Below are 11,830 nucleotides of genomic sequence, written 5' to 3' on the forward strand. Positions count from 1 at the left end.
GAAAAGCTTTGGGTAATGAACCCTTTTTCAATACAAGCTTCAGTGCTTCAGAAGGCTTCATAGTGCCATCACCACCGCACATCTAAAGTCTTCGTCCTTGTCAAATATAGGGGGGTCGAAGAAATTATATTATTAAATAGCCACTGATCAGTGTTGCATTTCCTACACTCACTACCAACCACACCTCTCCTCTACTTCGAACACAGCCCGCTGTCGGCAGTTGCGCTTTCTATCTGCCGATATTCAAGACAGCGAAGAAGCCCCGAGCCGGAAGGACACATCCTGACATTAGGACGGTTCTGCGGTGGGTTAGGTCAGGAAAGATGCTAGCCATCATCTCTAATGTGTTTAGAGCCAGTGCGCAGCGGAATGTAAGTGCTGTTTGTTTTTTTTTAATTCTTTAAACGGACTTAGCTAAACATTGCAAAATGTAGTCTCGCGAAGAGCGCCAGTCGACCCAAAACAAAACTGTCATCGCTGTTCTGACCTTGTAAGCCTGAATGATAGCTTCATTAGCTAACACGGTAAAAGTTTGCGCACAGATTTAAAGTTTCAATGTCAGCGGACAGTCAGTAACTACTTAGTTAATGTTTAAATGAATGGAAATGGGAACTGTTAAAGGAAGGATGAAAGCTAGCATTAATAACAATCAGTCTTAAATACTGAGACAGCCAAGAAAACTCACTTTACTGTTCTGACATCACTTTAAAAAAAACCGAAACATAAAACAACTGTATTTGATATTTTTGTGGCGCTTTATAATAAGGTCACAGAGGGAAGCGTTATTAAGGTAGTAATAGGGTATTAGCAAGTGCATAATTCATCATTTATATAGCATTACTCTTCCTTAGTATTCCATTCATAAATACAGATATATTATCATGACTGTGATTATGATTATTGCTAGCAGTCATGTAGTAACAGTGATAGATGTACACATTTACAGCATGTACAGCAATGATAGGTATACATGGTCATTTATAAATGTTAGAAATTACATACTAAGGAGGAGTAACAATATATAAAAGATGAATTAAGCACATGCTAATACCTTACTAATGCTTAATAGTCTGAACTTGCTGCTAAGAACTTAACTTAAATCAGATGACAACTCAAACTTTTGGAAACTTAGTTACAATCCATTTAAAGACTATTCAGTGAATGATTTAACTATAAACCAGGTCCTGTGAAGGACAAATTATAATAATGGCTGGTTGGGGGAGGAACCTTTGAAGTAAATGGGATGAGGGCTAACATGTAAAAGTCCAGTAGAAGCATTTAACAGACTAATGGGAAGGCACTCTGTAAAAATGAGTGCCTTGGGAGTTATATGATCTCTGTAGTTGTCTCAAAATATGACACGAATTACTTTTATAGATTAAAAGCTCTTGCATACTTGTTTCTCACAGGGGGCTGCAGTGATTATGTCAGCACGCACATATGCTGACTTCACGACCCAGGCTACCTTTGAAATAAAGGTAAGATTGAAATTGTGATGTCGTGAACACAGACTGGCACTTGGCAGTTTGACTCATGGGTATTTGCTTCTCTATAGAAATGTGACCTCTTCAAGCTGGATGAGGGCCCTGCCACTCAGGTGGTTCTGACTCGTGATGAGGGTCTGCAGTACTACCGCATCATGCAGACGATGAGGCGTATGGAGCTGAAGGCAGATCAGCTCTACAAGCAGAAAATCATCAGAGGATTCTGCCACCTGTATGATGGCCAGGTTGGATGATTTTTCTGATCTACAATGAAAGTTAGGGATGGTAGTTTAAATTTCGGAATATCTGGCAAGGATGTTAAACTTTTTGGAGGAGTGGAAGTTTTGAAGTGTTGCCCTGTGAAACATTTATTGATTACTCTTCAGAATAAATCTCCCTTTAGAACCAGACATGTCAAGCTGTTTTCTCATTATAGGAAGCTTGTGCTGTTGGTATTGAAGCCTCAATTAACTTGTCAGACCACCTGATCACGGCATACCGTGCCCATGGCTACACTTACACCCGGGGAGGGACTGTGAAGGAGATTATGGCTGAGCTAACCGGTGAGTTGTTGGTGAAGACATTAAATATCAGTACACAATGGGACTCATTTTGAATTGACTCCCCTGTGAAAAGCGGCAAATGTTCAGTTGCTGCTGGAGTAACTTGGCAGGCTTTGAATCTTTAATTTCCCAAAAGGGAAGCTGTTGAGCCCAGGACATAGACTATTGAAGTTATAAAATGATGAAACTAGAAATGTCTCCCTAATTGACTGAAGGCGGGACACATTTGTTGCTGGCCCTGCTTCAGCTTGGTTTTCTAGTCCCTGAGATTACGGTTCTAGGAAACTTATTTAGTCTGGCTGAACCTAGGAACAAATTTCAGTTGATGATGTACTTTGAGCTGTAAATGCTTTTGTTAATATCACCTAATATCTTTTTCACGCACAGGCAGAAGAGGTGGTATTGCAAAGGGCAAAGGAGGCTCTATGCACATGTACTGTAAACACTTCTATGGTGGAAATGGAATTGTTGGTGCTCAGGTAAGTATAACATTTGGCAACTTTGCTTTAAATTTGTTACTTATCGTTCTGCCTTCCATGGTTTACGATCATCTAATTGCATTACAAGATATTTCACAGGGCCATTGGTTTGAACTGACACTTGTACATTTAGACTTTAACACTGAAGTTTACTCAATGTTGGACTTCTCTAGGTTCCTTTGGGTGCTGGTGTAGCACTTGCCTGCAAGTTTCAGGGCAACAACCAGCTGTGTGTCTGTCTCTATGGTGATGGTGCTGCCAACCAGGTATGTGTAGCTTTTTTTTCTTTTTTCTTTTTACATAAATGGGTTAAAGAGCAACACCTTTGGATCTACACCTGGCCAGTATTTACTTTACTTTGCAGTAGGTTTAATCTTGTTCTGTGGGAATTGAGCAAACTTGTGCTAAATGCACAACATAACTAAATTCTGGGAAGTGTTAAAGGATAATAAATGGCCTTAGTACAAAGGAGAATCTAAACTGATGTAACTGGGCTTCTATTACAGGACACCCTTTTAAAGTCTTGTGTATATTTCACAGGGCCAGATTTTTGAAACGTACAACATGGCTGCTCTCTGGAAACTGCCTGTTATCTTTATCTGCGAGAACAACCGGTATGGCATGGGCACCTCAGTGGAGCGAGCTGCAGCCAGCACAGATTACTTCAAGAGAGGAGAGTTCATTCCTGGTCTGAGGGTAAGGGTCTGGCATGCTTGAGCACATTTCTTACATGTAAAGCTACATGTTAAGCTGTTGCATAGCTACAGACACTTGACAGAAGCTGATATCTTGCACAATTTGTTAGTAATCGAACAGTTATTCAATTTGGGTTTGTTCAATCAAAATTACAAATGAATGATTAACCTTGACTGTCTCGAACACAATGCACACTAGATGGAAGTGTGCTAAATGCTATTTGGAGTGATGTGTTCGTGAAATGTAAACACTTTCAAATGTGTTTGGTGCTACCATAAACTTGTAGAATCTGCATGTTGACCATGTCAGTTTATTACTTTTTGTAACATAAGATTAAAGAAAAATACTCAGTAACGTTGTGTACAGGTGGATGGAATGGATGTTCTCTGTGTCCGGGAAGCAACCAAGTTCGCTGCTGATCACTGTCGCTCTGGGAAGGTACGTTTAAAATGTTATATTGACGTGTGCAGGAAATGCGACTCGGATCTGTAACTTCTTTGTCCTTTGCTCAGGGTCCTATTCTCATGGAACTCCAGACATACCGCTATCATGGACACAGCATGAGCGATCCTGGCGTTAGGTAAACGTTAGGCTACTTGATTATTTAAATTGATACAACTTAAAGTGGCTAAAGTTCTCACCTACAGTTTAATCTTACAGATTTTCTCTTCACTGTGCCTGTGCCCCTTACCTCTGCTCCTTAGTAGTCTCCATGTACCCCCTTTGTAGTGACCTGACAACAGCCTAGGGATGAATTGAGATTCAGTATCTTCTGTCAGATTTCTTTATTTGATAGGCTTCACACCTCAAAGTAATTTGAATTTCATTTGAATCTGCATAGAAATGATCACAGAAATTTTGAAGGCACTGGATTTTCCAAAATGAGCCTAAATTTGTCAGAAGTAATATTACAAAACATTTGAAATCCTCAAAGTGCATTTGATAGCAATAGTAGTGCATCCCTCCAACTTTCCTGCACCCTCTCCCCTTTTAGCTACCGCACACGTGAGGAGATCCAGGAAGTGCGCAGTAAGAGTGACCCCATCTCCTTGCTGAAGGACCGCATGCTCAGCAACAACATGGCTAGCGTGGAGGAGCTCAAGGTAGGAAATGCTTCAGATATAGAAATCACATTTCTGTGAGCCAACACTTCTGACAATTTGGAAGCCTCAAACAAGAGTCCTTGTTTTTGTAACTGGGTATTAAAAGACAGTCATACTGCAACAACTTAATAACCAAGTGAGTTTAAGATCATTCTGACTAAGCATACTGACATTTGGGTTAGCTTTAGTCTGTCAAGTGAAAGTGAACAGCATGTTTTAGAGGTGAGGTTAATGAAAGTGTCTGCTCTTTAACAATAGTGTAAAATTCTACAGCTAAATTTAAGATGAGATCCTCTAGGTTTCATCCCTTGTCTTTGAGGAAAATTGCATTCATAGACTGGAAAATGCATTTGAGACAGAACAATGCTAAAGTCTTTATAAACAGGTGGGAAAAATACATAGTCCCATGGAACGAGGGGCACAAGCTAGTTACCGTGCTAGAGTTATGCTTCTATGAGCTTTAGTAGCCTTCTCCATTTGAAGTACGATGGTAGACAAAATATGTCTATTCTCTGCTTCTATTGGTTTGACCAAACGTTCTTTGCTGCAGTGTCTAACTGTCCTTATTTATCTGTAGGAAATTGATGTAGAAGTGAGAAAGGAAATCGAGGATGCAGCTCAGTTTGCCACCACAGACCCAGAGCCCCCACTGGAAGACTTGTGCAATCACATCTTCTGCGACATGCCGTCTTTGGAGGTGCGCGGCACAAACCCATGGGCCAAGCTGAAGTCTGTTAGCTAAAGTTCTTGATTCTCCTCCCTCTTACAATCATAACCCACCCAACCCCTTTCCTTAATGCACACGCCATGTACTTTAAACGAGTGCCTCATCACCAGAGCTTTAAGCATCAGCAAGTAATCGACTTCTAGAGCTAAGTAAACAGTTGGGGCCATTTTTACAAAGAAGTGTTGGTTTAAACTGACACAAAAAGAATTGGAGATCAGATTCACTTTTCTACCTCAAGTCTTGAAATTGCTACAGTGAAATGTTAAAACATTATCAGTGTTGCCAAATTAAAATTTCTACCTACATTTATCCACTTCACCATATTTGATTTTTAGCCAGAAATGTTTCGTGATTAAAATCGCAGTTTCTGGCAGACATCCTTTTATTAAGACTTCTTGAGGCATATTTATTCCTTAAATCTCTGTAAATCTGACTCCATGTGAATACGTAGTGGATTATTTGCTAATTGATCTGGTAATTTTTGAGGTGCTGTAAGTGTTCACTGTGTCAAACACAGGCTGTATGACCTTAACATGGCTTTGTGCTCTTTATACTTAAATGTACATGATAAAGAAGTCAACTTGAGACATTTGCATGTGTCTTTATTTCAATTGTCTTCAAAAATGCTGCAAATTGTAACTGTTCAAAATGTTAATCTACATGAATGGGTCTGGTAGATCTGAAAGCTGAATTTGACTCACGAGTTGAGCAGATGTCTGTGTTCACATGATCCTGAGGTCTTTTTCAGATTTGGTGGCTTGTCTCCAAACATTTTTAGAGGCTTGGCTTAAACTAAATGTGGGTGAACTAGAAATGAAATGATCAAGTGAAAATTTAAAACCTAACATTGGGTGGTAAGCTCATGCAGCTGTGCCTCTGGCTTTGTAACTTGTGTGATCAGATGTAACGTCAGTGACTCATCAACAAGCTTCTATCCCTACTGGCTTGCTTTGCAGACTATTGATGCAAGTTTTTAAAGAACTCTGCAACTCTTTCAAGGGGTACTGGGAGATTAGGACTTTCTACAGAAACATATTGAACTGTTGGCTTCAATGTCTAAAGCTAAAAGTCTTAGTGAATCTGTTACAAGGTGGGGAATGATGTAAAACACTCTGTGGAAAACATTGAGTTGCTTTGATAAAGGGATTTTGTAATGCTATTTGTGTATTCTGTAAACAGAGTAAAGAGGTCAAGGTAACTTTTCAGTAATGCAATGCACCATGGTTAAACAAGTTTTGGCTCTTCGACACTGCCAACTTAGGGAGGGTATTGGATCCTGTGTGAAATGCTTACAATAAAGTAATTAAGTCAACAGTCAAATTTGCTGTCAGTTGTCTTTTTTGCAAACTTTAAAAATTTCTCAGCCAATAAAGCACAAAAAGTCTATTGAACCCTGCAAAAATCACAGGTCAAAAACGAAAATGGCTTAAAATTATTTTCTAAGATGTTGGGCAAATCTGCCACCAAAAAAGCTCCAATGTGGCCTTGATTCTCCAAGGGCAACTCCAACCAAAATACCATCCTTCCAAAGATAATTGTTATTGTGGAAGCTGTTTAACACCTCAGTCCAAGAGAATTTAATAATGTAACTGGGTTTAGCTGCAAATGCAAATACACATTTTGCATCTTCTCTCCCATTAAACCATTTTAGTCAACCATTGTGTTCTATTGTGAGAAATTATACGCAGTTACTCCCATTAGCATATAAATTGCACATAGGATGGATGGAGGTAGTGACTTGCCCATAGTTGTGTATCCTTGGGCAAGATACTAACCCCAAGTTGCTCTCCGATGGATGAATGTGTGTGAATGTAGTTAGAAAGCACTAAGTACAGATAAAGTGCTTGTGAGAATGGGTGTGATTGGGTGAATGTGGCATGTTGTATAGAGCGCTTTGAGTACTCCGGGAGAGTAGAAAAGCGCCATACAAGAATCAGTCCATTTACCAATCAAATTTTTATGGAGTGCTTTCTCCCAATCTTCATCAGAGAATGAAACCAACATATGTTTACTCTATTCTTCTCTTATTTGATTAACAGAAGGATTGATTTCATTCATTATCTGAGTATATATCATTGATACTCTTCTTTTGTTTAATAAATTGACCTTCAGCAAAGAGTCTAAACAGGATGTTGGAAAGTATCTGGAAAATTTACGTACAGAGTCTCTAATGTTATTGTTTTATTCACAGACTGTAGATTATTTTTTATTCAGAATCAAAGAATCAAAATAACAGAATTACAAAGTGCCTTCATGCTACTGTTGTAATAATACTGAACTGAACTTAAATGAGCTGATTAATGATTAATGAATTTGTTAGACACCATCCAGTGTAATTTTTATGCCACACTGCCACAAATTAAGTGTATTGGTAATCATTTTTGTATTTCTGTAATGGTTAATCCACCAGAGTGCACAAGCTCTTTAATCCAAATGATATTTTAATGCTAATTTATAAATATTGATTCATTTCTAACTTCTCACAAAGATGTGAGTTCAGTTTCCTATTTGTCTAATCAATGAAATCATTTGTAGTTTCAACCATGTTTTTGACAGATTTCTAAAATATGAATCTTTTTTTATTTTTTTTAATGACAGGTGGTCTGACATTTTGTTAAGCACTGTGTATATCACCATCAGTTACAGTCTTGACAGGAAAAGATAAATTTGTGTCTATTTTGGAAAAAAAAAAGAGTATTTCCAGCCTGGCATTGTAACCTCATTTGGACAGGTAGTAGCTGCCAAAAGTATTGTTGCTGTAAAACCTTTAGCCCCAACACCTCCAAGAATTCCCGAAGCTAAGCAACAAGGACCTCGGCCTGGGATGTTGCTCTGCCATGCAATAGCCATCGCTAAAGAAAGTAAGTCGTTTTCCTCAGTAACTGTAGAAGAAGCTGTGTACTGAAACTTTGATTTAAGGGATTTCTTAAAAAGCATTTTATAAACAGTATAAACAGCATTTAAAAAGCATTTTTTTATAAGCTACATCATCTACAATCCTTTGGATTATTAGAAATCACATGTGTTTTACTAACCTGGTTGACTATCAGGCACGAAAGCAGACAGTCAGTGCATACCAAATATTGCAAGAGAGGGTAGGGTTGAGCTCCCGCCTGTCCCTTAGCTTAAGTCTGCTGTCTTCAGATAGCTGGTAAGAAACGCAGCAAGGAGACATTAAATACTGCACATAAGAAGTGCTGTACACTGCGGCTGTGTTATTTGTGTTGTTCCTCAAGTCATGTTCAGTGTTGTGTGGTGTAAAAACAGAATAAAGAAAAGACGGGGGTTAAAACGTTTTCAAGCTCTGGCAAAGCACCACTCGCACATCCTGATGACTGATTAGATTAGATTCAGCTCCAGAAAACAATGGACCTGGAAGTAGAAGGAACAGGCTGAGCGCTATTGCTGAAACTTGCACAGACTACAAATGACTTTATTCATCAGGAGGTCAATCAGGCCCTTGATGCCATTGTTGGACAATTGCAGCCATGGTTGGGCCTTTCCTTTGGATTTCTCTGAAGCAGTGCTGGGAGTTTGCTGAGTGGCGATAAATCTGTAAACAGTAATTTCCCTCACACAGTATACTGTTGGTGCAGATCACAGGAACACCTGTAAAACCTGAATCTGCAGAGTAACTTTTTACTGCTACTGTTAAATAAATGTACAAAACTTCACTCCCTTTATCACTCTATCTATCAATATCAATCTATCTATCTATCTATCTATCTATCTATCTATCTATCTATCTATCTATCTATCTATCTATCTATCTATCTATCTATCTATCTATCTATCTATCAAACTAACTGGTTTTGACTGGTAAGTCATACCTTGTTCCCACATAATACTTGTCCTTAGTTAGTTCCGTATTATATAAGATGTCAGTCCCAATCAAAGAGGATCAATATCAATCTTCTGTCACCTTCCTTGTATTTCCCCTTTGCATAACTGTGGTGTGAATCTTTGCTGGTCAGTAAACTTAATCACTCTCAGTGAAGCATAATTTAATATGAATGACTCTTCAGAGCAAAGCGAGGCTATGTATGAATGAGCTTTTATCCACGTTCTCCTCCCGCTGATCGCTTCTTCCACCCAGATGATACCATTGCAGCTTGTCTCACTGCCTGTTCTGTGTTTTGTATGTTTTAAGTGTAATGTGCTCAAGGTTCCTGATAACATGGTCCAGTACCTGCATCCTGTTGGAGAACTGTAGGTTTCTCTCCTGCATTTTTTCAGTGACCTGCAGGTATCGTCCCAGTGGCCCCCAGGATTACAGGCCCGTGGCACTGACTTCCCACATCATGAAGACCCTGGAAAGGCTCATCCTGGACCAGCTGTGACCCATTGTCAGACCACATCTGGATCCCCTTCAATTTGCTTATCAGCTTCGTCTCGGAACAGAGACGCCATCATCTACCTGCTCAGTCGTGTCTACACCCATCTGGACCAGCCAGCCAGCACTGTGACGGTCATGTTTTTTGACTTTTCCAGTGCTTTCAACACCATAAGGCTGACCCTCCTGGGTGATAAGTATTAGCGATGCAGGTGGATGCTTCTCTGGTGTCCTGGATTGTTGATTACCTGACAGGAAGACCACAACATGTACGTCTCCCACAGTGTGTGTCTGACAAGGTAATCAGCAACATAGGAGCACCACAGGGGACTGTCCTCTCCCCCTTCCTCTTCACCCTCTACACCACAGACTTCAGCCACTGCACAGAGACCTGCCATCTTCAGATGTACCGGGCTGTGGTCGACTCCTTTGTCACGTGGTGTGAGCAGAATCATCTGCAGCTCAACGTGGCAAAGACCAAGGAATTGATAGTGGACTTCAGGAAGACCAGGAAACACTTGACCCCTGTTTCAATCCAGGGGGTCAATGCTGACATTGTGGAGGACTATAAATACCTCGGTATACACATTGACAATAAACTGGACTGGGCCAAAAAACACCACAGCACTTTACAGGAAGGGCCAGAGTCGTCTCTATTTTTTGAGGCAACTGATGTCCTTCAACATGAGTCTGTTGTGGCCAGTGCATGCTGGGGGAGCAGGCTGAGGGTTGCAGATGCCAACAGACTCGATAAACTGATTCGTAAGGCCAGTAATGTTGTGGGGGTGAAGCTGGACTCCCTCAAGGTGGTGTCGGAGAGGCGGATGTTGTCCAAGATAAAGACAATGTTGGATAACACCTCCCACCCACTCCATGACATGCTGGTCAGTCACAGGACCTCGTTCAGTGAAAGACTGAGAGTACCGAAAATCACCACTGAACGACACAGGAAATCATTCCTGCCTGTGGCCATCTCCCTGTACAACACATCCACTTAACACACTGTTTACTGCAACAGCTACACCCACAAGTTCTTTTTCCGCTATTTGTTAATAAGTGACTTTTATGTACATATATGCCTGTATAGATTGTGCTATTCTTAGTTAGTGTATTGTCTGTCTCTGTTAATGTTTGTTTATAATGGAGCACTGTAACGAAAAATAATTTCCCCCTGGGATCAATAAAGTATTCTGATTCTGATTCTAATTCTATGTGCAGATGTCTATGTGAATTATTGTAATCAGCCTCCTTGAATGGTTTCATTCAACTTTACTCAACTACTTTCTCACAGTTGTATATAGTGGTTCTTCTGTGGTACTAGTTTCAGTTCAGCAGGCCAAATATTTTGATCACGTTGTAACTAAAGGTGACGTTAAGTCAAGGAGCAAACAGACTGGTCCACCAAGTAAACTACAACTGTCACAGCCACGAATGATGAAACAGTCACTGCAGAGTCTGTATGACCTCATGTGCTTGTTTTTAGGGCAAAAAAGGGAAGAGAATCTGACATCACACCTATAGCACAGTATTTTTTTTCTTGTGAAATGTGATGAAAATAGGACAAGTGTTGCCCAAAAAAGAAGACTTCTTGTGTTTTTGTTTGTTTTGTGGCATCTGTGTCTGAATCTTTACAGAAATGCTCAACAGTCCAGGAGCCTTTGTATGAGGCCAGCTGAGATACAGCCATCTGCTTCCTCTAATTCAGCTTTGAAGGAGTCACATCAGCAGCCACTGGCACAGACAGATGTTACCAACCTGCCTCACCAGGAGTCAGTGTGCAGCTGCTAAACACACAGACATCAGTCAATACACCTCATTCAGCTCATTGGCCTCCTCTGCTGCACAATTTGAGCTCTGGCCTCTGTTTGGGCTAAAGTAGATTAGACTACATTGGACTATCAAAAAAAAAAAAAAAAAAAACAACTCTAAAAAAGCCAGCACAGCTCATGAAAATTATTCTTTGGACAGATAAAATTAACCCAAAGATGCAGGGACCAAACCTTTATAATATATTTATAATAATTTGTGCTATAGAATTTCTAATATTGCGCCAACAATAGTAATAATACTCTATAAATGGCAGCCTCGCTTCTGTCAGTCTGCCCCAGGGCAGCTGTGGCTACAACTGTAGCTGCCTCCACCAGTGTATGAATGTGAGAGTGAATGAATAGTGGTATTGTAAAGTGCTTTGGGTGCCTAGAAAAGCGCTATATAAATCCAATCCGTTATAAATTGACTCAGGGAGTAGAATTTTATTTAACGTTCAGATTTATTATTATTATTATTTTTTTAATTTTTGCAGTGATCCTGATGCCCTCACACGTCGTCACTGCTGCGCCACCCTGGGAAACCTGCTAAATGTTGATGGAGCCATATCCTTGTTGCTGGAGGAAAATGTGCCCGGCTTACTTCTAAGAACTGCATGCACAGATTACCACAGTGCAG

General features: G+C 40.1%; 1 protein-coding gene across 1 annotated transcript; it reads left to right on the forward strand.

Annotated features, from left to right (window-relative positions):
- Positions 1 to 201: 201 nt before the first annotated feature.
- On the forward strand, positions 202 to 6,372 carry pdha1a (pyruvate dehydrogenase E1 subunit alpha 1a). The gene is made up of 11 exons (XM_005735422.2): positions 202 to 371; positions 1,410 to 1,478; positions 1,556 to 1,729; positions 1,921 to 2,047; positions 2,435 to 2,526; positions 2,700 to 2,792; positions 3,067 to 3,222; positions 3,589 to 3,660; positions 3,735 to 3,802; positions 4,217 to 4,325; positions 4,903 to 6,372. Exons 1-11 carry the CDS (start codon positions 324 to 326, stop codon positions 5,065 to 5,067), a joined length of 1,173 nt encoding a protein of 390 aa, XP_005735479.1. The 5' UTR covers positions 202 to 323; the 3' UTR covers positions 5,068 to 6,372.
- Positions 6,373 to 11,830: the final 5,458 nt, after the last annotated feature.

This window comes from Pundamilia nyererei, unplaced genomic scaffold, assembly GCF_000239375.1.
Source record: "Pundamilia nyererei isolate P.nyererei 1_Seehausen unplaced genomic scaffold, PunNye1.0 scaffold00064, whole genome shotgun sequence".
Taxonomy (NCBI): domain Eukaryota; kingdom Metazoa; phylum Chordata; class Actinopteri; order Cichliformes; family Cichlidae; genus Pundamilia; species Pundamilia nyererei.

Coding starts and splice junctions, on each gene's coding strand:
- pdha1a (XM_005735422.2), top strand. CDS start 324: ATGCTAGCCATCATCTCTAATGTGTTTAGAGCCAGTGCGCAGCGGAAT. Junction 372..1,409: donor GAGCCAGTGCGCAGCGGAAT/GTAAGTGCTGTT, acceptor TGTTTCTCACAG/GGGGCTGCAGTGATTATGTC. Junction 3,223..3,588: donor AGTTCATTCCTGGTCTGAGG/GTAAGGGTCTGG, acceptor CGTTGTGTACAG/GTGGATGGAATGGATGTTCT.